Source organism: Orcinus orca, chromosome 18, assembly GCF_937001465.1.
Source record: "Orcinus orca chromosome 18, mOrcOrc1.1, whole genome shotgun sequence".
NCBI lineage: Eukaryota > Metazoa > Chordata > Mammalia > Artiodactyla > Delphinidae > Orcinus > Orcinus orca.
This window is the reverse complement of record NC_064576.1, coordinates 67,592,013-67,618,490: the sequence shown is the minus strand read 5'-3', so window position 1 is coordinate 67,618,490 and position 26,478 is coordinate 67,592,013. Positions and strand designations below refer to the sequence as shown.

At 33.0% G+C, this 26,478-nt stretch overlaps 1 protein-coding gene across 5 annotated transcripts in view; it reads left to right on the top strand.

Annotated features, from left to right (window-relative positions):
- The window catches only part of NBEA (neurobeachin), a 629,334-nt gene that overhangs the window by 47,853 nt on the left and 555,003 nt on the right, over window positions 1-26,478 (top strand). For all 5 annotated transcript variants that reach the window (XM_049701354.1, XM_033410053.2, XM_049701353.1 and 2 more), the window contains exons 2-6: window positions 5,352-5,583; window positions 9,089-9,189; window positions 9,431-9,526; window positions 17,266-17,387; window positions 19,403-19,529. In XM_049701354.1, the coding sequence (XP_049557311.1) occupies window positions 5,352-5,583; window positions 9,089-9,189; window positions 9,431-9,526; window positions 17,266-17,387; window positions 19,403-19,529 (678 nt within the window). The remainder of the gene's footprint in view (window positions 1-5,351; window positions 5,584-9,088; window positions 9,190-9,430; window positions 9,527-17,265; window positions 17,388-19,402; window positions 19,530-26,478) is intronic.

Genomic DNA, 26,478 nt, shown 5'->3' with positions numbered 1-26,478 from the left:
ATGAAAGCTTAGGGACTTCGTAGACCTTTTCTGAATGTGCGACCTGCCCTGGGCATGCATGTGGATTTCTGGATTACCCAGTATACATGAAAGCTTTTGAAAGACCTTATACCCACATTTATCTCCTTTCCCCACGTCTTCCTTCCCAGGCTTCCAGGTCTGTCTACCGCTTGCCCCAAGTGTTGGCTTGCCTCAGGTGCTGCAGCTAATACATGTGCCTTTAAAGGCTTTCAGCAAAAGTGTTCTAGCTCTAGGAACCTTCTGAGTTGAGTGAAGCAAAGAAAATTCTTTGTGTCTATCCTTGAGGGAGCTGCCAGTCAGGTTCAGACCTACAACTACAGTTCTTTGAGAATAAGGTCCCTAGTGCTTCCTTTGGAACTAGCAACCCTCACCACCATTGCAGGCTGGCGTTCTCATGACTGTTGCCAATCTGAGGGATTGAAGGTGGGACGTACCCCGCAAAACAGTAGCTTCTTCCTCACCAAGTCTTTCCTTGGTTGTTGTACATTTTTGACTTGATTGCAGAAATCTTCAGAAGTTTATTCTGCCAGTTTTTGCTAGATCATTAGTTTTATAGGGAGGACATAGCTGCCTACTCTGGTGTTTTTTGGTGACATCACTCCCATTCTTTTTCAAAGGAAGATATTGTAATTGATTTCACTTGAAAATAGTTAGAAACTGGAAGTATATTTAAGCCTGATTTTAACAACTAAAAATTGTGTGTAGTGTACTTAGTCCCTTACTTAGACAATAACATGTCTCCCGAATTTTACCTGTGAAACCTTACATATTTTTTAAGTGGTAATAGAAGAAAAAAATAACGCAACCAAGGGGTATAAACAAGAATGAGGAAACATTTTCTTTGGCTTTGTGGTCATCTCTGGAACTTTAGAAAAGTTATATGGCATTAAGAGCAATTCATTGCTAAAAGAGAAAAGTAGAGTATGGTAGAAAGTCTTTGGCTTACAACCTGATGATGGACCATGAATTTGTGAAGCTCTCCTGCCAGCCTACTTACCTCCCTTCTGTCCTCTCATCCTGCCATCTTCCCATTCCATGTTAAATATTGAATAATTTGCATGGGTTTGTCAGTGTGCTAGTGATGTAGATATGGTTGATATTTAGAAATGGTCCTTACCCTTACAAAGCTTACTGTAAACTGGGGGTGGAAAGAAATCTGTAAACATCTGTAAACATATCCTGAAATGATTGCTGTGAGGTGGATGGGTTGTAATGTGAGTTCAGAGAAAGACAGTGTTTGTAGTTACTAGGAAGACTTTCTGGATTAAGTGGTATCTAAACTGATATTTGGAGGTTTAATGGAAGTTAAAATTAGGGGTTGGGAGAGAACCCTATTTCATGCATAGGGAGTAACATTATAGAGTTTTAGATGAAGTGAGAGATGGCATTGTGGAAATGTTTTTTATGACAGTAGCTAGGGAATGGAAAGTAGAGGAAGCTGAATGTGGCGTATTGAACTGGGGCTTTATAAGCAATGTTGTCTAGTTTAGAGTTTATCCACAGATTTGCAAAGATTTGCAAAGAAATCCAACTGGATAATAATTATCCAGTTTGATTTAGTCTAATGTACACTGAATTATTCCATATGATCCTAACTAATAATCTAAGATTTCAAAATAAAGATATTTAAAACTCTGTACTTAAAAAATAAAAGATACTTAAATTGCTAGTAATTATAAACCTTAGTACTTTCAGAAGATAATACATTTCCAGGCCAGCATTTGATATTCTAAATTTTTATACAGTAATTTTTATGCTTTTATGTAAATAAAACTTAGTTCATTAAAAAGGCTCACCTATATTTATTTTATTCACTTTTGACAGATTCTTGAGTAGGAAGGGCCATTGTGGACCGCTTTTCTTGAATGCCAATACCTTTTAGAATTTTAAGGAGAAGGCCTGGAGGAAAAGAAAACCCTTAACTGTGCAAATAAGAGTGTCATATTGACACATTCAGATTTACAGGAAGTCTCAATTCATTTATAAATCTCATTTGTACTATGGTAACAGTGATTTTAGGTTTTTTTTTTTTTTTGGTTTAGCTTTCTAGCCTGTCATGTCAATTTTTTTACTTTTTAAAATGTTTTCCTGTGAGTTTCCTTTTTTAGTGTTTATTGCTAATTTTCCTGTAATTGAGCCTTCAAAGTCTTAGACATTCTTACTGAAATAATTTATTTAAATAACTTTAAATAAACTGGTTGTTTTCCTTTATTGTGATTTACTACCTCTTGATGTTTCATTTCTTACCCACGGAAATCATTTTGTCTTCCCTCATTTTACCCATACACTGTTCTCAAAGCACTAATTTCTTAATAGAGCTACTATGACACGTCTCATCTCTATTTTTTAAGTTTACACTCTTGACTTCATAGCAAGTCGTTTCGGTACATTTTATAGTCTAGATTAGAATCCTGGATCTGCTGCTTACTCATGTGTGACTTTGGTTATGTTGCCTAACCTCATTTATCTTCAGTTTCCCTCTCTGAAGACAACTATGCCTTTTCCTCATAGAGTTGTTAGGGAATTGTTTAAATAATAAAGACTGACTGTTTCTAGTTTTTCTTGTATGCTTTAGTTGATAAATATTGAACTGTTCATTACAAGTGAGGAATAAATATTTCCCTAATCTTGGAATGATATTTCTGCAAGCAGTTAGCCTCCTTAATACTAATGTATTAAAAATTATAATAGGAGTTAGAAAGACCATCCAAAAACATAGGTCCACTCTGTTCTAACGTTTATAATAAATGTTTTTACAGCTTCTGGCAGTGAAATCAGGGAGCCATAACTGTGCTCTTTTGTAATTAAATGATGTATAGAAAGGGGCATTGTTTTTTTAACTGTGAAAGATAGAGCCTTAGGCTTCACAAAATAGCTTGATTGTTAGAATTACACATTATAATTGTTAATTCCTTTAAAAGCAGACTATTTTTTGTTACCACTGAGCCCATTTCTGTTATTTACTCATTTGATAATGGTTCTTGGGTAGACCAGATTCTACTTAAGCATTTACAACTCATTAAGGAGATTAGTCTAAAAAATTCTTCAGTGTTCTTCCATTTAAGTGTATACTGATTCTTACAGAGATTTATTCTGAGTCTTATAGACTTAAACTTTGGTATCTACTTCTTTTAGTTCAGGCAGTAAGTTGTCATTGTTTTTCAAATCTATTTATTTCTCTGTGGTTCACTTCTGGAGAACCTCTTCTAAGTTACTAATCATGGGTTTACAAGTTTCATGGTAGTGACCCAAGTCAATTGGATATATGAATATGAAAAAGTAAGCAGTTCTTGGTGAGACCATGGCACGGTGAAAATGATGCTTGAGTTGGTTTTGCTAAAGCTACAAGTAATATCTAAGAGTACACGATCTACAATAATTTAGCTTTTCCTGGAAACATAAGGTTTACACTGGCTGTTTCATGGTACTTTATAAGTATGTGATCAGATGACTACAATTTTTAGCCCAAAGTTGGGGTAAGAGAACTGGTAATAGCTAACGTTAACTCCTTAACTGAATGCTAACTATATGCCTGACTTTGTTACTAAGTGCTTATAACCCATGCTTATAACCCAATTACTTTATTTATTTAATCTTTACAACAACCCTTTTAGGTAGGAACTTTTATTCCCATATTGTAGATGAAGTGACAGGCTTAGAGAAGTAGCGTCATTAAAGTGAGTGGTGCAGCTAAAATCAGAATCCCAGGAAGTCTGAATTAGAGCCAATCTCTTAACCATTCCCATAGCTATTTTTGTTAATAAACCAGAAATAGTAGGAGGAGTTGAAGTCGTTTCACACATAGAAGTAAACCCAACCTTTAACCAGAGAGAATATCTAGGTCAGTAAAAGGTTGGAAGTTAGCATAAGGGCTAGTTTCTTATAAAGTTGAATTTTGAAACTGTTACAGAGAAAATATATATACAGAGTATAATATTTTACAATTTGAGAATATTTTGTTTTTAACTTCTTGAATTCTAGAACTTTTAAAATATTCACTTCTTTGTCATTAGTTGCTGTGAGAATTAAGTTATTTACTATATGTAAAGCACTTAGAATAATACTAAATGGTATGTGAGGTTAGGTGGTGGTATTATTATTACCATTATTTTCAAATTTATATTATACAGTGTGCTCATCCATCCATATTAATGAACACGTTTCATTGATGGAAAATTAATTTGACTTCTTGAATCTAATCTCTAGCCCCTGTCTGAACCTAATTTATGTCTTCTTTTATACTTTATGTAATTTATAAGCCAAATGCAACCTTTTTTGGAATAAAGTAGAACATACGTAAATACATATAGAGATCTTTATTTCTAGAATTTAGCACTGTTAGTGCATGGACTTTTTCTTGTCCACAGATATACTTCTAGTTCTTAGAACAGTAAGTTCTAGTCTTTAATAAATAAAATATTTGTTGAATGAATAAATGAATGAATGACTTCACATTTGTCACACATTTTATATATGGCTATTATTTTCTGCCTAAATTTTCCATTCTCTAGATCAAAAAGATAACCAGTTTGTTAATGTTCTTCCTTAAGAATGGTACTTATTACTGAATAAACTAATTAATGTGAGATTTGATCAATAGAGAATAGGAGTATCATTGTATCTTTTATTACATGTGTATTTGTCTATTGCTGTAGTAAAGTAGCATTTGGGAGGAGGACTACTACTTTTGACTCACTTGGCATAACGCCACAAGTCAAATATGCTGCCATTAAATCAGCTTTCTTTCCCAGTTCACATGTTTTTTTTAAAAAAATACTACTAGATATTAGGTATTTCTCGTGTAAACATTTTTAACATTAATTCTGTTATTTCAACATTTACTGTAAGTTTGCTAATCTAGTTTCATGTTTCTTCATATTTTATACATGGAGATTAGACCCACCTATTCTTTTTCATTTACATCTATTTTATTTGTCAGTCTAGTAATATAAAAGAAAATGAATTTTCATGTCTTAAAATTTATCCTTAGTGATCTCTGCATCTTCTAGTAATTTTCACTTTTCAAAGCCAAAATCTTTTTAAGGGAATTTGCCCAGAATCCCACCTCTTAGTCATTTGCTCTATTTTACTCTATTTTTCTAGATTTGAAATCACCTTTTCAAATTGAAAAAAAAAAATTAGACTTCTCTTTGCTAGTTTTAATTTTTACAGCACCTTTCGCTTATCTGTAGTGAAATTTTCATCAAAATTAATTTCAGGCTAGAAGACTTGAAATTTTTTAAAGTAGCTAATACTTTCTTGCTAGCTTTGCTGTTATATGTGTAACCTCTCACATTATCATTGGTGATTTTTTTTCTGTTTATTTTTAGCTGGTTGGTGGAGAGTTTGACTTGGAGATGAACTTTATTATCCAGGATGCTGAGAGTATAACATGCATGACAGAGCTTTTGGAACACTGTGATGTCACATGTCAAGCAGAAATATGGAGCATGTTTACAGCCATCCTACGAAAAAGTGTTCGGAATTTACAGACTAGTACAGAAGTTGGGCTAATTGAGCAAGTATTGCTGAAAATGAGTGCTGTAGATGACATGATAGCAGGTATGGGATTATCTGACAGGAAAGTATAATTTAAATGTTTATAAAGATTCATATACTTCTCTTTATATTCTATAGGTTATATAGTTTTGTTGAAGCTACCTTGTTTTAAAATAGATAAGTAGAAATGTATGGGAAATTTGCCTTTTATGTTAAGGGGAAACCTGAAGAATGAAAGATGACTTCTGTATTAGACAAAAATAATTACTATTTTGGTTTTCCAGGTTTTAGAAAATCTCAGTAATGTGGAATGAGTGCTATGAAATCTATCAGAAAAATAAACAGTACATTTCTTTGTAGAACTTAATTAATAAACCTTTATATAATTAAAATATCACAATACATATTATATTTCTATAAAATTAGCACTTTATTAAAAGTTCTGTGAACTCCATGTTCTCCAATCTGACATATATGGTACTATGACAGGAGGTGCTAAAAGCCTTCGGACAAGCAGGCTGTAGTTTTTGGAAGTGTCGATTTTACTTTGATACTTTTTTGGAGGAACTTTTGTGTTAAAATAAATGCAGATATATTGTTAATTAGAACATACTATTTGCATGAAATTTCAAGATAAAAATAATAATTTGGTGTTATGTGTTATTTCAAATAATAATTTTCATATCTGTAATTCTTCACTGTCAATCCTTTACCCACCTGCAAGTCCATTCTCCTCTGTAGTTAGATGCACTTCAGTAGAAGTGTTTTGAAAGATGGTCCCAGAGCAGCAGTTATTCCCAGAAAATAAGGAATTTGAAATGTTGATTCTCTTAAGCCATGAATCTTCCGTATAACTTTCTTCTGACATGAAAAGGTTTCATAATTCTAAAAGTGCTAGTATAATTCCTCACAATATATGATCAATATCTGATCCTTAAAAATAGTTCAACACCAGAAAATCCTCTATAATATTTTGATCTATGCATAATTAATTTTAATATCAGTAGAACAAAACATTAAACAAGAAAAAATAGAATGAAGAATAAAGATCAGTGCTTTTTAAATTTAAGCAATATTTTGAAATTTTTGTTTTTCTTATAGAGTATATTAAAATCATTTCTAATTGCTTTTGAGGTGGCATCTATCTCTATTTAGAATGATGTAGTATTCTCTATATTGGTTACTAATGGTTAACTTCATGAAAAATGAGAATCAAAATTAAAACATCTTTTTGATGAAAATATGGTACCATCTGCAAATTTTAGCATTAACAGGAATTTATATGTATAAACTTACATGTACACATGTTGTATAGAACATCATGTGATCTTTGAATCCTCATATCTGGATTTAAGCCCTTAAAATTCTTTTTCTTTTCTTTCTTTCTTTTTTTTTTTGGTAAATAAAGTGCACTTTATAGAATGCACTTTAGAAAATGAGCCACAATTACGAACATACTAGCTTACTGTACATAATTCATGAGCACTGAGAAGTAAGCTGATAGTAAGCATGATAGTACCACAGAGCTTTTCACATTTTCTGTTATACAAAGCTTAATTCCCTTATCCTTTATTCTCATTAATGATAATGTGGATAACACAAATTTTTCACTTTTTGTTATTTAAGTGATGAATAAGTGCTAGAAAAATACCTCTACCTTACTTTTCCGTAGAGAAATTAAAATTTAGATGACATACTAATGAAGCACCAGTAACCACCAAAACACTACTAAGTTTTCACTCTGAGTGTTTTGTAGCATGCTAAGTTCAAAGAAGTTCTTTTCATTTAATAATATGAAGATATCATATTAGAAGGTGGTTAAACATCTATAGTAAATTGATAAGAGAATTTCATAGTCTTAGTATTTTTTCTCCTTTAAAAATCTGGTACAGAAAAGACCTTTTTTATAGACCTTTTAAAATTTTATAATAAAATTAAAAACTGAGGTGCTTGGCTATCTCATCTGTATAATAAGTAAGAAATCTTAATAATTATGTAATTAAATACAGATGTAATAGGTCACTTTTTGTGACATACATAGGAGATGAGATAAAATTTTGGAAATAGAATTCTTTTAAAATAGTATTTGTAGGCATACCTTTAAGAAATCTTCTATGAAGGTTTTGTCATTGCAGCTAATTGCTTAAAAATGCTTTATATTAACTTAGGATTTTAAAGTGCTTGGTTTTCATCTAGAATTTTTTTCTTAGAAACAGATATTCTGACTAATATGTAGTAACTATGAACATTTTTATTACTTGAATGATGAATGGTCTTTCATTAAAAGATATCTCTTTAAAATGGCATATCCACAGTCACAGGTTTATCGTAGAGATTGCTTACTTATAATGGTGTTAAGTAAGAATAAGTCAGTTCTTTATTGATGAAAATAACCATATTAAATTTCTAATTTGAAATACATAATAAATATTTTTAAAGTCTCAAAGTTCAACTAACTAATCTATGATATTGGATAATGTATAGTACATGTCAATAATTATTTCAACTTATCCTAACCTCACCTATTTTATTAATTGATGATAAATTGTTTATAATGTATATGTGTATTTATTGTAATAACTTGCGTAGTATCTTTAATTCTTAGGACGTGCTTTAGAAATTGAGAAAATGAAGTATAAGTATTTAGATGTTTAATTTCTTGCAAAAAATGATTGATAGAGGTACTATTACAATGTCTAGAGATGAGAAAGTAATCAGAAACAAGAGATTAAATGTATAATTTTTTCTTATTATCTGGTGAGCTGGTGTGTCTCTTATATGAACATAAACACATTATCATAATGGATATCACTAGTCAGATGTTCAAATGGTACTTCTATTTAGAGACTAGTAAGTGAGAGTGAGGGCTCTGGAGCCATACTGCCTAGGTTTGAATTTTGACTACCACTTAGTAGAGTGCGTTCTTGGGCAGTGTGATTAAGTTATCTATGCTTCACTTTCCTCATTTTTAGAAGGGGATAATAATAATACTTACCTCATAGGCTTGTTAGGAGGATTTGTGAAGTTAACGCATGTAAACCACTTGGAATAATGCCAGGCAAGGAGTGAATGCCCCAAATTGTTGTTAATGGGCCAAGGACTATTTCAAGAATGTACTTTATTAAGAGTAGATAATTCTAAAAGAAAATGTGGTTAACCATCACTTTTTCATTTGAAAATAACAAATTTACAATGTTAAATCATTGTACCGTTGCATTTTTTTGCCTACTTTTCCCAGCATATAGCAGATTCGTGTGTGTGTGTGCCCGTATGTGTGTGCATTCTGAGAATTTATAAAATCCATTTTATATAATTTTTCAAAGAGAACTTAATTGAAATGGTAATTCTGATGGGAAGAAAATCCTAAAATTCAAATATAATTTTTTGCTTATCTGATGAGTTAAAAATTTTTAATTAGAACGGCTATTCATGAGGACATTTAGCTATAATACATATCCATATATATGTAGAAATGACAAGCTAACTTTTGCTCTTTCAAAAAGTATATTTACCTTGACAGATGGCAGCTCATGACTAGAGTTCAGAATAACTTTATTTTCCTTTGAAGATCTTCTAGTTGATATGTTGGGGGTTCTTGCCAGCTACAGCATCACTGTCAAGGAGTTGAAGCTTTTGTTCAGCATGCTTCGAGGAGAAAGTGGAATCTGGGTAAGCCGTGGTCAGAGGGAAAAGTATTCAATATCAGTGCATTAATACTTAATGTTCAACAGTTCGTCTCTAGAGAGCTATAAACTTGAATTTGTAACGGAAATTGTTCCTCTTAAAGAGTCTATTAAATGATTTAAAATTAATTTTCTTTCAAGTTAGAAAACATTCTGGTGGTTAAGGTGATATATTAGGTATTTTTGTTAAATTTGTACAGTGACATTTCTTTTTCTTGTTTCCTTAGCCAAGACATGCAGTAAAATTATTATCAGTTCTTAATCAGATGCCACAAAGACATGGTCCTGATACTTTTTTCAATTTCCCCGGTTGTAGTGCTGCGGTAAGTTTTAAATACATATGTTTGTTTTTATTTCTTTTAAGTCAACTCTGTGAAGGTATAATTTACATACAGTAAAATTCCCCAATTTAAAAAGTACAGTTTGTTGAGTTTTGAATAGTCCTGTAACCACCACGACAGTCATGATTTAGAACAATTCTGTCACCCACCAAAATTCCCTTGTGTCTCTTTGAAGTCTGTTCCCTCTCCCTAGGCTGTCCCTTGCAACCTTTGATTTATTTTGTGTTTGTATAATTCTATCTTTTCTAGAGTTTCATATAAATAAAATCATATAGTATGTAGTCTTTTCCGCCAGACTTCTTTTACTTACCATAATGCTTTTGAGATTATCCATGTTGTACTTTATCAGTAATTCTATTCCTTTTTATTCTGAGTAGTATTACATTTTATGGATATACCGCAGTTTATCCATTCACTAGTTGATGGACTTTCGGGTTTTCAGTTTTTGGTTATTGTAAATAAAACTGCTAGGTCTTGAATAAAGGTCTTCTGCAGGTATGTATTTTTATCTCTTGAGTAAATACGAAAGAGTGAGGTTGCTAGTTTTTATGTTAAGTATGTATTTCATTTCATGATAAACATGCAAATTGCTTTTTCTGTAGTGGAAAATTTTGCATCCCCATCAGCAGTGTATGAAAATCCCAGTTGATCTGCATCCTGGACATTGTGTCTTTTTAATTTGAAGCATGTAAATGGTTATGTAATGGCACCTCATTGTAGTTTTAATTTTGTGTTGCCCTTATGACTGATGTTGAACATTTTTCATGTGTTTATTAGCCATTCTTAAACCTTTTGTGATGTTTGTGTTCAAATCTTCTGTTCACTTAAAAAAATGTGATTATTTGTCTTGTTATCTTAAGAGTTCATTATATATTTGGGGTGTAAGTTAATTTGGAAATGTGTTTGTCAAACATTTCTCCCAGTCTGATGCTTGTCTTCTTATTTTCTTAACAATATTTCTTGAAGTACAAAAGATTTTAATTTTGATGGAGTTCAATTAAAATTTTCTTTCTTTTATGACACATAATTTTGTAATCTAAGAAATCGGTGTAAACCAAGGTCACAGGATTTTTTTCTCTTATGCATTCTACTGAAAGTTGTGGTTTTTTACCTCTTATGTTTAGGTCTGTGATCCTTTTGTATAAATTTTAAAAATATGATGTGAGGGAAGGTTGGAGGTTAAGTTTTGTTTGTTTAACATATGACTATCAAATTGTTTCAAAGCCATTTGTTGAAGAGACAGTTCTTTTCACATTGGATTGTGTTGGCACCTTTCTTGAAAACTATCTGGCCGTGTTTGTGTGGATCTAGTTCTGAGTACTCCAATTCATGGGACACAATATATCTCTCCTTTTATTTCATTTTCTTTGATGTTTCAGTGTTTTGCAGTTTTCAGCATGCCAGTCTTAAACATCTTTTGTTAAATTAATTCACAAATATTCCATATTGCTTTATGCTAGTATATAAAAATGCAAATTTTTTGGTATATTGACCTTATATCCTGAGACCTTGCTAAACTCACTTACTTGTCCTAGCAGTTTTTTTAGTAGATGCCTTTTTATTTCATTTTGTACCTTATTGCACTGGGTAGGACCTTCAATTAGTAATCGTAACAGTCTTGACTTATTCTCAGTCTTGGGGAGAGCATTAAGTATTTCACCATTAAGTATACTATTAGCGTTAGGTTTTAAGATATATCCTTTATCAGACTGAGGAAATTCTTTTCTATTCCTATTTACTGGGTTTTTTTTTCATCATCAGTAAGTTAATATCAGTGTTGAATTTTATCAAATGCTTTTTCTGATTTTATTGAAATGATTATATAGTTTTTCTTCTTAATCTTTATTAATGTGATGAATTACAGTGACTGATATTTCAGTATTAAATCACCTTTGCATTCCTGGGATAAAAACTACTTGATCGCAGTGTAATAACCTTTTCATACAACACTGGATTTGATTTGCTAACATATTGCTAAGAAACTTTGCAATTATTTCTATGAGTGATTTGACGATCTATTTTTCTTTTCCTGTGATAGCTTTCTCCAGTTTTGATGTTAGGGTAATTCCTCATAAAATGAGTTGGGAAGTATTTGTTTCTCTCTATTGAAGAGTTTGTGTAGAATTGATAATACTTATTCTTGAATGTATGCTAGAATTCACTATTGAAGCCATGTGGGTCTGGAGTTTTGTTTGTGGGAAGGTTTTAAACTACAAACTTGGGCTTCCCTGGTGGCTCAGTGGTTGGGAGTCTGCCTGCCGATGCAGGGGACACGGGTTTGTGCCCCGGTCCGGAAAGCTCCCACATGCCATGGAGCGGCTGGGCCCATGGGCCATGGCCACTGAGCCTGCGTGTCCGGAGCCTGTGCTCCGCAACGGGAGAGGCCACAAAAAAAATAAAATAAGTAATAATAATAATAATAAACTACAAACTTAATTTCTGTAGTAGATATAGGGAAATTTTCTATTTGTTTTGAGTAAGCATTGGTAGTGTGTGTCTTTCAAGTAATTGTCCAGTTAATCTAAGTTGTTGAATATATTGGCATAAAGTTGTTAATCATATCCTCTATTATGCTTTTAATGTCTATGGGATATGTAGTGATGCCTCCTCTTTCATTCTTGTTACTATATTTTTTCCAGTCAGTCTAGCTGGAAGTTTATCCATTTTGTTGTTCTTTTCAACTAGCTTTCTCAGTAAGCTTGATTTCATCATTTTAATATACATGGTAGCATTGTAGAGCGTATGTGTAATTTTTGGCTAGAAGAACCGGTTTTGATTTCTGAATCCTCTAGTTCATTACTGTAGAGGACTAGTCCTTAGTGCTTCTTAGCTTACTTTCATGTAAAATATTAGCATTTTATAATGGAATAGGGTTATTGTGAGCCTGTAATGAAATAATATACTATTTAAGCACTATATAAGTTGTAAAACATAATGTAAATATTTATTGCTCTTTGGTTATTACAGGTACTTAAATGTCCTTTCAATCTCCCATTTCATCAACCATTATCCTAATTTTATATTTTTTCCTGACTATTTTGTTACTAATCTTTTAAGTTAGTTTCTACCAATTGTGAAACAAAAATAGGAAAGTTAAAAAAAAAACAAAACACTTTCAAGGTGGAAGCAAATCATTTTACATATCAGTTTGTTAGTGTAGAGCATATATAATATGTATGTATATTGTGGTACTTAGCAGAGAAAACACTGTCACTGTCCCTAAGGGGATGAGGGTTCTTTTATATGTAACAGTTCTAGTTATACACATATGTATTTCTAATACATTTTACAGAGCTGTTGTTGACCTGACATCTGATAGATTTCAGTCTAAGGTATGGGGAAGAAGAGCAAAGTGTTTTGACTGAAACATAAGCAAGTTGCTGTTTTATATATAGAATTAACAAAGTTTAATTAAAACGGAATTAATAACTCTGTTTTAATAAATTGCCTGAATTGCCTCAGTAAGATGGCAGTTAATCCTGTTTTTAGCCATTCGGTCACCAATTACCTATTGGTATGCAATGCATTTTACACACACGTACACACACACAGAGATAATTTTATTTATATGTTAGTAGTAGTGTATGTTTGAATTGTTTTTGCTCAGGGGATATTGGTGGACTTACACTATCTCTTCCGCCTTTCCTGGTTTTTCCTGCATCACTCGTTTCCATAAAGGGTAGTTTGGATCAAGAGTATATTCTTTGCAGAGGAGGAAGCAGGGAAGGAACTAGAACTTTTATAACTATTATTTCATTTGAGTCATACAAGCTATATAAGATAAATGATATTATTGTTGTTACATCAGTTGAGAAAACTAAGTAAGCCTCTACGGTATAGCATTGTTCAGAGTCTTAAAGTAGAGTCACAACCTGAACCAACATTTGCCTGCGTTTCATTTAACAACGGATTGGCTAATTTTCAGACATGTTACTTCTGCTATTGAACTGCTGAAAAATTCAGATAGGAGCTGATTTTAAAACCCTTACCATTACAGTGTGTTTGATAATCTGCTTCTGGATGAGCATGAACCAGTGGCATCTTAGTAACAAGAGGGTACATACTGTTTGGACCACTGCTCATAGCAGTGACTTTGAGTGATTAAAATCATGATACAACTTACTTTCCCTCCAAAATAACCATATATGCTAGGTCTTCTGAATTGTATTTTATATTGTGGAGATGCCTTACTATGAGCCTGCTGCCTCCATATGAGCAATTTGGTAATACTTACAGAGAGTTAGTTGAATTCTACAGTGATCAGTGTAAAGGTGAATGACAAATGTAAGATGGCATTTTACGTGCTCTGTGACCTTTATGGATATACTATCTAGATTTGCTTTTCATGATTATGGTTATTTCTTGAATTTGCTTAATTTAAGAAATAGTACACTTATCTATTCACTGAAATAGTTAACTGAAAGCATCCTATATGAACACCCAAATCATTGTTTTTGCAAATTGCAACAGATAAGAATATAAATTTTGGAGTCAGCTAGTCCAGGAGACAGTAAGGGATATAGATTTCAGAGTTCTATGGACTCATTGGACACAATGAGGGATACCCAATTGTGGATACCAAAATATTGTAGAAGGAAATACAGAGGAAATGTGTGAAGGCAGCTTAAACCCAAAATCAAAGAGATAGTCCAAAGGTCATGCCTTATTGCCATGGGATTAGAAGGAAATATAAAGAGTCTAGAAAATGGGTGATCAGGCACAAACGGTTGGGGAGTAAATGGGCCTGGATTCCACATAAGGCAGTACTCTACAAAGTTAGCTTTTGTGCCTTAAGGGAGAGTGTATGCATCAGTTAAAGAGTTGAAAAAGGCTAGGAATACAATGTGCACTGTAAGAAGGAGCTGGTTGGTCGGTAAGTAGGAGCAGGAAGTTGAGGCATACCCTCTAGAAATGGGAGAGTTCAGGTCCCTAAAACATTTTTTCTAGCTGTTATATATTGAAGACTATACTTCAGTAAAAAAAAAAAATAATAAATTTAAAATACATACATAATAAAAAAAAATAATTTTAAGAGAATGTCCTTGAGTAGAGGTAACTATCTTGTTGAAGAGATTGGCCATAATAAAGATCCTTATCTATGAAATTTTTAGAAGTCCACAATGAAACTGAGAAAAATGCAGTCTTAGAGCCTCTCAGGTGTTTCATACCAGTTGTAGCAAGACCAAAGACTATTATTATTTCATTATCACTCAAGCTTATTAGCTTTTTCTTTTGTGAGATTTTTTTCTTTTTTCTGTTGTATTTTGGTTCACTAGTGTTTGCAACTGAATGTGATTTAGGACTCTCTCAGTCCTACTATGGTGGAAGTGTAGGTCTGGAAAACTTGAAGAACAGCTTGTCTCAAATTCTTTCCTGTATCTCTTAGTTTAATGCAGCGTATAAGTTCCAATGTAGGGCTCAGTAGACCAGATGATAAGACTGACGATATAGAAAGTGCTAGGGCCACTGGTTGGAAGTAAGAGATCTCTTGGGCATGTGGAGTAATGGGGGAAAAGAGAAGGAATGGGCTGCACTCTGCATGCTTATTAACGCCGCTATGATAGTGCTGTCATGGACTGCCATGTCTGGTATGAAAGGGCACTTGGGTATGCTGGTTGTGGCCAGAGGTTGGAAACCATGAATCTGACCCTGTTCCAATTGTGTTCCACAGGCATTATGAGCAAATTAATATATTTGTTAAGCTATTATTATAATTCTATAGAATCACTTTACTTTTCAATGTCCTCAATAAATATTTCTCCTGTTTACCTTGGTACTCTGAAGCATCTATAGTAAGTGAAGTCTAGTTTAGTGAAACTTATGGAGGTATTAACCAGCAGTAAACTTGGCAAGAATTGCATTTTGCTAGCAAACAAAAAAACAAAGTAAAATATTTCCCTTTTTAAAAAGTCGAAAAAAGGCTGTATTGACAATTAAAGTGCCTGGACTAATTGCTTAAATATTAAAATCTGAAAGGACATTGTATAGGAAAATTTTTATTCATTGTTAGGGTTTGAGTCTTCATTTGAAATGGTATGTGTGTTTATGTGTTTCTTTGTGTGTGTTTTTGTTTTGTTTTTATTTATGCAGCAGGCGCTTTGCCACTTTGAGATTTTTCATTGATCACATATTGATTATTTTCTATGTCTTAAGTCTCAATGCTGGAAGTATAAACTATATTTCTTACTCTTTGGGAACTCATTGGTAGACACAAAAGCAGCTTGTTAGAATAAGCTATTGTAGATTTAGGTGCTAAGTGCTATGGAAAAACAGTGAAAAGAGAAACTAGACTGGGGTGAAGTCCAGGAAAGCTTCACAGGAGAAGGAGGTATTAGCCTGGTATTGAGGGTAATTGGGATCTTGTTGGAGGAAGTGTTTTGCACAGAAGTAGCATCATGTACAAAAAGGGGATCTGTAACAGAACAGGTGGAACAGCTGCTGTGTTTAGATATACTTTGGAAAGTGGGGTAAGGTCCAAGAAGAGAATAAGATTGAAAGGGTTTGTTGGAGCCACAGTGTGTGTGAACAGCCTTGTATAACCTGAAGAAATTTAAACTTTATTTTATATGCAGAGGATTTTTATATGGAAGCTATATGTTATATTTGAGTAAGGTCATTATCAGCAATACGAAGGATCTGTTTGGAGGAACAGATCAGTTATAAAATCATAAACAGGGGCTTCCCTCGTGGCGCGGTGGTTAAGAATCTGCCTGCCAATGCAGGGGACACGGGTTCGAGCCCTGGTCCGGGAAGATCCCACATGCCGCGGAACAACTAAGCCCGTGCGCCACAACTACTGAGCCTGCGCTCTAGAGCCCTTGCACCACAACTACTGAAGCCCTCACACCTAGAGCCCGTGCTCTGCAACAAGAGAAGCCACTGCAATGAGAAGCCCACGCACCACAACCAAGAGTAGCCCCCACTCGCCGCAACTAGAGAAAGCCTGCGCTCAGCAATGAAGACCCAACACAGCCAAAAATAAAATAAATAAAATTTAAAAAAATCATAAAGGGTACTTATCTTTTATGTGAAGGAATTTAGATATCTCATAGAAAGATAAGTAAATCCACTCAGATGTTTTTTGACTTCAAGTCAAGTAATATACCACTTTCTCATTTTTTCCTTAGAATGTCTAGATTTTTTTTATTACTATTACCTACTGAATACTATATTATTCCTTTCCTACTTGTGAGTGGATTTGAATCATTTTTGGTCATAAACTTTAATGGTTCAGTTTCTGAATGATAAATCTCTTGCTTTAGTATTAATATTATTTCTTAATACTTATATTTCTCCAGTATTTATTCCATTAACTTCTCTATTGCTTTTGGATTTGAAAATTCAGCTTTCTTTAATCAAGTGAAATATTACTGAAAACCTAACATAAACTATAGAAAACTGAAAATTCTGGAGCATATGTATAAGGGACTGTATATTGGTGAACTTGGAGGTGGACTTCTTGGAATACAGTCTGAACCATACTACGTAACTTAGATATGAAACTTGATTCATTGAATATTTGAAAATAATGCTTCTAGAGTCAACAAACAATATTAATAGATTATCTTAATATGATAATAGTTTCTATTTTTATATTTGTCCATGATTCTTTGATATTTATACCTTCATTGTTTTTTAATCTGTGGAAGCCATACTTGACCTTAGTTACTATTACATTTTCTTTAACTGATACTTTTGTATCTTTTTCCATTACCTTGTAGGCAATTGCATTGCCTCCTATTGCAAAGTGGCCTTATCAGAATGGCTTCACCCTAAACACTTGGTTTCGTATGGATCCATTAAATAACATTAATGTTGATAAGGATAAACCTTATCTTTATTGGTAAGTAATATATTTAATTTTAGTACTTTTGTCTTAAGCATTTCAATCTTGTAAATATGGAACAGTGTCAAGTGTCAAGGCAACATATTAAATAGAATAAGTAAATAAATAAATATATGTTAAAACTACAAAGATACAGTTATGTCAGTTTATTTTATTCATTTTTTGCTGTTGATTCTAGGCAACCTGCCTCACTATTTTTCCCCTCAATTACATTTTAAGAGTCAAGAGTTACAGACCTCTTATCTTCAGTCTGCATAGTTCAATTGTGTGTTCTTAGTAAAAAAAAAAAAAAAAAAAAAACCGAAACAACAACAACAACCTCCTACCAGATTTCATTCACTTTGCTTTTTGACTTAACATGGTTCTGTGAGCATAATTAAGGTATGCTTTAAAAATATTGATTTTGGTAACCATGTGAGAAGTTATAATTAGATAAGATTAATTATTTGATAGATAAGTAACAGAATGGGTTCATCAACCCAACAATGGGTTGACCTGTAAGGACTCAGAACGTGATGATTTTAGTTTACCAATAATGCCAAGTAATAAGAACATCAAAGTTTCGTTTGTTATCTTACTATATGTACTAGGCATTATAAGTGCTTACATGTATTGCCTCATTTCATACTTGCAGTGCTCTGAAATAAGATTGCCTGAGTTTAAGTTCTGCCTTTACCATTTACTGTTTATCCTGTGCTTTGGTGTCTTCAACTGTAAAATGAGGATAATAATGGTACATATCACATAGGATTTAATGGTAGCATAATATTTAAAGTGCTTTTTGTACAATGACTGTTCAGAAATGTGAGTGTAGAAAAATGTGAGCTATTAATAACTTGTAAACTCTATTACAAAAGATTATATATGGATAGTAATGAGAGAGAGTTTTAACAAGCATCTGAACTTCCAAACATAAATGGGGATGAACTTCAGAAAGGTCATTTTGGGGGCTTCTCTGGTGGCACAGTGGTTAAGAATCCTCCTGCCAATGCAGGGGACACGGGCTCCATCTCTGGTCCAGGAAGATCCCATATGCCGCAGAGCAACTAAGCCTGTGTGCTGCAACTACTGAGCCTGTGCTCTAGAGCCCACGAGCCACAACTACTGAAGCCCAGGTGCTTAGAGCCCGTGCTCCTCAACAAGAGAAGCCACTGCAATGAGAAGCCTGCGCACCACAATGAAGAGTAGCCCCTGCTCGCTGCAACTAGAGAAAGCCCGCGCGCAGCAACGAAGACCCAACACAGCCCAAAAAAAAGTCATCTCTAAATGCTCACTGTGCCATACAAGATATGATACCATTTACACAAGATCATATGTTGTGTACATTTAAAAAAAAAAAAGAAAGGTCATTTTGGGAGATCATATTTTTATTTCAATAATACTGTCATTTGTCAAAACATTTACAGGTTTTGTTCTTTTTTTTTTTTTTAATATATATTGTGATTGAATTCACAGCTGGAGGAGTGCTCCTCTAGAAGAAAATAACTATATTTCATACTCACATCTTGTTTCTTTTTTTGAGTGAAAATATATTCCTTTGCTTGATTACCTACGTTATTTATCAAAATTGGCCGTGACTTTTTTTTTTTTGGTAAAGTTGTAAGCTATTTTCAAAGATATAGTAGAATTAAAGAGCCAGTTGATTTTGAAAACGTTAACTGTGTACATGATTTCTGTATTTGTTAATTCCAGGTGGTCATTGAAGGTATATGAAATCTACTTGGTAGGCTTTTGTTGGCTATTAATTTGTTTTTATGTATTTGTGATATTTTAAATCGAAATATTAAAAGGTTCTATAGTCTTCTGTTTTCCCAATTTAAATGCCTTCTTTTAGTTGTTCTAAACTTTTCACATTTTAGTCTTTATTTGGTACATGTAATACCCCTTCTACTCTATAGGGATGTAAGTTCTATTTTTATAATTATGTTTTATATTATTTGTATAATACTAATCTTTAGATATATTGTTCTTTGTCACAGAGGATATTACACTATTCTCAGTTTTCTTTGCAGTTTTCGTACTAGCAAAGGAGTTGGTTACTCTGCTCATTTCGTTGGCAATTGCCTGATAGTCACATCACTGAAGTCCAAAGGAAAAGGTTTTCAGCACTGTGTGAAGTATGATTTTCAACCACGCAAGGTAGGTATAAGTAAATTATCTATTGAGAATGACACAATTCACCATTCCCGCTCTCTTAAAACTCACCTATTATGACTTCTGTAATATTCTCTTTTATTGGTTTTCTCGTGACTCCTACTGCTTTCCTCTTATCCTTATCTGCATTTTCTTTCTACTTTTATATCTGACTTTTGACATAAAAAGATCAGGCTCCTGACCTCTCTCATTCTCTCTCTTGCTGTGATCTGTTGTATGGCATTCTTTCAGTGAACATTCAATATGTGTTTACTGAGTGCCAGACACTGTTGTAGGCACAGGAGATATGACAGTGAACAAAACAGACAGCATCCTTGCTTTTGTGAAGCTTATGTTTTTTCGGGAATTTTTATTCAGTTTTATGATAGCTTTCCTCCTCTATTTTTATTTCCAGAACTTTATTCTTATATTCTCATCTCCCTGTGAGATATGGCCAAGTGAATGTCTTTCTGGCCCCGCAGCCTCAGAATGTGTAACATTTGAATTTGCCATCCCAGTCCCATATCATTTATCTTCTTAAGTCCTCTGTTGTTTTTTTTTGTTTTTTTTTTTTGCGGTACGTGGGCCTCTCACTGTTGTGGCCTCTCCAGTCGCGGAGCACAGGCTCCGGACGCGCAGGCTCAGTGGCCATGGCGCACGGGCCCAGCCGCTCCACGGCATGTGGGATCTTCCCGGACCGGGGCATGAGCCCGTGTCCCCTGCATCGGCAGGTGGACTCTCAACCACTGCGCCACCAGAGAAGCCCAAGTCCTCTGTTTTGATTAAGAGGTTACTGTCTTCATAGTAGTGGGGACTTGAGTCAGCTTCAGCCCCTCTTTGATCTTTGTATCAGTCAGTTAAATTTCCAAGTCCTATACTTAGTATTGCTGAAATATAGCTTTCACCTTTATAAAATTCTTTACATGTTGCTTAAATTCTTCATATTGCTCTCTTTTTATCTTGGATCCTCTGTCTCCTCCTCTTCCTCCTCCTGATTTATATTCCTGATCATATTATTTCACTGTTCAAACCAATCATTTACTTCTTACTTACTACAGAATAAATTAAAAATTTTAGCCTAGTCTTTCATGATTTGGATTTTATTTTCAGCTTTTTACTTAAACCTTTTATTTTGGCAAAACTGAGCTGATATACATGCTTCACTTTTTTATCTTTGCCTTTTCAAATGTTCAGTCTCTGGCCTGAAATACATTTACTTGTACCCTTACTCTCAGCTCTAGGTCTTAAATCCCACCCCATTGTTATGTTCCATTTCACATAAGATTTCCGTGGAATCTGTCCCTGATTTGCCTTGCTTTGCTCCCCAGATACAGTCTCTCTTTCAGCATATTATTTCAGTATTTCTTATGGCTGTTATTTCTTTTAAACCTTTATTATTCATTTATATGTGCATTATTTAGTAACTATTGAGACTAAGCTATGTGTTAGATTCAATTTTGTATTTCCTCATGTGCCTAATACAGAGTATTGAACTTGGTAGACTGTCAATGATATATGTTAGATAAATAAGTAAAATATGACTTTAACAACCAAAGACCGTTTTCTTTCCTAAAGGAGTAAGTTACATTTATTTGGACAGCTAATTTATATTGAGCAGTTTATTTCCCCGTAGTATGAAATAAATGGGGTATTACTATTGATACAGTGAGAAAAAGGGCATGCCTTGTTGTGGTCAGTGCTTTTTTGTAGGTAAGTATCCCAAGAACCTTTTCCATGTGGAAGTAAGAAGAAAAGTAGTCATGGCAATAAAGACCGAGTAATTTAGGTTGTTGCTATGTTATACACGTTTAAAATCTAAAGCTTACTAGCCTTTTTTGTTGTTCTTCCAGCATAATAATGCATATTGCAAAGCTAAGTTAATTTTTGGAATTGTAGAGAATAGAGCAATATCCATGACCATTAAGAGAGATTTATGCTTTTTGAAAAAGTGTTTTGCACCGGTTTAATGCAAAACACAGTTACTTCGAATGCCAACAACTGCCACATTCTTAGATCTTCATTCTGATCCTAAAATTTTGGTATATATTATATATAATTTATTTATAATATATTATTATATATAATTTGTGTATAATATGTAAATGTACTATATAATATATAGAAATCATGCAGTATCTTTTAAATTTTCTGCACATCTATGAAAACAATATTAAAGTATTTCAACAATCATTATTCATTCAAAGATTATTCCAAGGCAAACTTTTATATGAGCTTTGTGACTTTAATTGTAGATCTGAGGAATTATGTTACTCTAATTATAATTCTACCTTCTTCTCTCCCTTTCCTCCTTTACCTCCTCCTCCTTCTCTTTTGCTCATCCTTTTCATCTCCCTTTTCTTTCCCCTTCTTCTCCTCTCCCTCCTCTCTCTTTTCTTATTCTTCTTCCTCCTTCTTCCTCTAACCTTATTTGGTTTAGGTAACAGAACCAGTTTTTAGACTAGAGATTCAAACTTCAGAGTAACTGGTTAGTGTATGTGTGTGTATGCTGTCCTCCACTATGGATTTATAGATGATGAACTCCCTTTCTAAGTCTAATGTTAAACCTCCAGGTTTGGTAATACAGAGAGACTTTTCTTAAGGGAGATTCAGCTGATCCTAGCAGCCCTGAATCTTGTTTCCTGAGATTGAAGGTTTCACTAAATTCAGCTTCTTAAGTAATGATGGCTTCAAGGAGAGGGATGTTGCTCTCCTGTTAATGTTTAGACCCATGAAATATACCTTTGCTTAATATCCGCTAGAGTATGGATATTCAGAGACCAAGTTGAAATGTACTTTTAAAAGTCTGTTTAAAGGTAAAGAATAACAAGAGAAAATGCAGAGAAACATGCAACTGTATCATTAGATATATAGATATAATTCAGTCATTATCAGCTGGGGTTTACTAGAGAGATCTTTCTTTTGTTTACTGGACTCCATCTTCGTGTCACAGTAACGAAACATTTGAAAGTCCAGAGTCTAAAAAAACAAGGTACAGAAGTATAGTTCTCCATATATACACTAATATGTATAAGATGGATAACTAATAAGAACCTGCTGTATAAAAAAAATAAGAAGTATAGTTCTCCTTCCCACATGTTTAAGCCCTGGTCCCCCTTCCAGATTCAAGGGTCTTTCTTGGATATAGAGCAGTGATTTTGTTCACCTTCTTCAGGGCATACTCTACCCCTTATCCACAGGAACAACCATAACAGATTTGATGAGCCCATATAAGGTGGTGAGAATGCTTCATTTCTTTTTCTTTCTTTCTTGTTTGTTTTCTTGTTTGCTTATGATCCCATGTGTATTGTGCCACATACTGAAGAAAATATTATTTTGGATGGGGTTTTCAAATATTTATTTTTACATGAGTCTAATAAAAATCTTTCTCTTATGTAAGGGATAGTTTAATAATTATTTCTATTAAAGAACGTCAATTTAACAATAATTCATTAATATATACTTAGAAAATGGCTTAAAAGTAATGATTCTAAATAAATTTATACATTAGAATGGGAGTTATATTTTCTTGATACAAATCCCACTTTTTTTCATATAAATCTCATTGCCTCTCCTCTAGAAATTCTGATTTATTAGATTTGGGATGCTACCCAGACAGAGTTTGCCAGATGTGCCAAATTATTTAGAATTTTAGTGGAAGCTTGTTAGGAATACAGATTCGTGGAATTATCATTTTCATGTCAGGAATATGAGTTTTTAACAAATGCTTTAGGTGATTTTTCTCATCGGACAAGTTTAAGAAACAGTGGTTTAAAGAGTATAAATAAGAAAACTTAGCGTCAAGTTAAGGATCAAATAAAATTGCCATTAACTAATAAAAAGCAATTTAACCCCTTTGTTCTCTCCTTCTCCCTCTCTTTCTCTCTCTGTCTTTACATTTTTCCCCTTTGAAAAATGCATTCCCAGTTGTAATAGATCTCTCTCTCTGTATATATCTTGTTAGGAGCAGGATCAGGGAGTGATATGGGTTTTGAAAGGCCTTCTGTAAAGATTTTTATAAATCTTGAAAATCATTGGTATTTGATTTTACTGTTTCATTATTCGAGATAATTCCATTTTTTATTTTTTCCCTTTCTTTAGTTTTTAAAGGGTATACCCTAGCTAAGTTGTTATCCTGCCTAATAAGGGGTTTAGCTAGACTATCAAAAAGTGCTTTCCTAGTGGTACCACTTAACCAGATGTTTGACCTTGTGAAAGTGAATGTAAACAATTAGCAGATTACCTACTATGTAGTAAATTTACTCAATACATGTTAGCTACAATTGATATTTGTATAAATATCATATTACATTTTTCTGATGAATTCTTAATATGCATCCTTTTTTCTTGTTCCTGTTGTTGTATTTCTTTTATAGATCTATTTTTGAGTTTCAAACTAAATGTAGACCTCAGCATACATGTATAGTATCAGTATGCATATATAGTCTCCGAGTTTACTCCTGTTTCCTTTAGTTAAAAAATATCAAGTCAAAACTTGGGCTCTTTTGATTTAAAAAGACATTTGTCTGTTATCTGTAGAGTATATCTTGATTTACTAAGGAAAGAGAATAGAAAGGTTAATTTTCCTATAAATAAGTATTGTTCGTTCTGAGATCAATATATTCATTAAATTGTGTATTCATTTATTCACCCATTTAACCTTTAATGTTAGTGTTATGACCAAAAGCAAACTCTGTTTATAACTCCAAACTTAATTATCTGGCTAATAACTGGATAACTATATTATCTTAAGTTGATGGTACCACTACCCATTTAAGTGAAAAATTGGAAACCATCTTAGACTCCCTTTTTCTATATTAGCAGTTCCAGTCAGTTCTGTTAATTAGTTGCTGTCCCCGCTTTTTAAAATTACCAATGCCTTTGTCTTAGTGTAGGCTCCTATGGTTTTCTTACCTGGACTTTTGCTGTGATTTTCATTTATCTTCATCCACACTTGCCTAACTGCCCCACTTCCTTACTGCTGCCAGTTATGTTCCTAAACTATGGAGATGATCATTTCACTTTCCTGCTCAAAATTCTTTAATTATACCACATTATGCAAAAAGTAAAGGCCGATTACAAAAGGTGAACTATGGGTCTCTTTATGATCTGGTCTTTGTCTATTTTGCCTGCCACACCTGAACACTGAGAAAAGTTTTGTCAAACCGCTGTGCTCCACGTACCATGTTAAGTTTCTTCTGCCTGGAATGTTTCCCCCTTGTTTACTCAACTGTTCTATTCATCCTTCAAGTTTAGTCTTAAGCTTTATTTTACTCTTTTAGTGAACTCTTCTCTGTTAGCCTTCCTTCTCTGTCTTTCCTTTCTACCTACCCTCAGTTAGTCATTACTTCTTTTGCTCCCATATGTGTAATTTAGATATTATCCATTGTTTTATAGTTGTTTTCATGTTTGTTTCTCTAATGAAACCTCCTTTAGGCTGTATATGTTACATTTCTTTATGTGCCTACGATCTGGGGGACACTTGCCATGAAGTAGGCCCACAGTAAATTCTTTGAATGAACGACTTTGAGGAGTAAATAATATCAATTTTGTCAGGAAAAAATCTCATAATGAAGAAATAGTAGATAAAAAATAAATAGAAATATAGTCCGTGGTATCTTATTTATGGGTGTCAGATATGTATTAGGAACAGTTTTTCATAATTTTCATATATTAAAATTGTCTTTGGGCAACAGAAAATCCCTTTCTATTAATAGATATTTATTTATTTCTGTTGTATTTAGAGGTTTAAAATTTCTAAAAATTTTATTCCAAAATATAAAGATTGTATCTCCTGTTTTACCCAGATAGCATTCTGGTTGAAACTTTTTAAACTCAATGAGTGTTAGAGAGGTAAATTTTAATTCTTATACGTGTAAACTTCTATAAGATTTTTCTTAAATTTATTTTAAGCTCAGTTTCTTGATAATTTTATAATATTTAGAAACATGAGTCACTAAATGACCAACTTTGAAGATTTTCTTCTAATTTTAATCAGGGCCAACATATATGTTGCTTTCAGGTCAGGTGAAAGCCTCAGTTTGCAGTAAATTAAGGATGATCTAGAATAAAACAACTTTAAAACAGACATGTTTTAGGGGTTAAATGGTTTGACCTGACTTTTTTTTTATGTAATTGAGGAAAAGTGTTGCTTGTATTACTGTCTTCTGTGAGTTGTTCAGTGCACTATTTTTATTTTCTAAATCAAAATGAATAAAATTGAATTTTGTTCAAAGTATTTCAGATACCTTGAAATGATTAATATTTTAGTGGTTAAGAATTACTCTTATGGCTTTATATTATGTAAAATATGTATGAAATAAATTGAATAGTGCTTTTAACTAATCTGAAGAACAAACTTTGTACTTTATATTTTTATGTTTTTGGGGAAAACTAGTCTAAATCTCTCTTAACTGATGAAAGCATAATTGTTTAAATATCTATAAATCATTTGTATTTTTCTGTAGTTTAGAAATAATATTTCTCTATTATCTGCATTAGGCTATTAACTCCAAAGAGGCCAAGGATTAGATCCACAAATTGTTATAGAACTTAAATCATCTCATATGAAAATAGACTTTAAAATGCTTTTTGTTGACACTGGTAACTATAAAATGAGAGCTGAGTATAAACTCATTCCTTGATTCTTAATTAATAGTCACACATTATTAAGTTAAATATAATTATTCCTGGATTTAATAATTCTAAATTGTGGAATTGAAATTATCTAAATCTTATTATAAATGTTAAATTTTTTTCCTTGACAGATTTCTCCTGACTGTTCAATCCAAAGTAGAATCCTAGGATATTCTTTCTCAGTTTACACTGTTCTTATTTCCCCACAGTAATCATCATGATTTTTAATTCTGTATTTGTTTACTTGTCTAATGTATGGCTCTTCCACTGCTCCATAAATCCCAGAAGAGTTTGAACCTATGGTCTGTCTGTAAAAACTGGG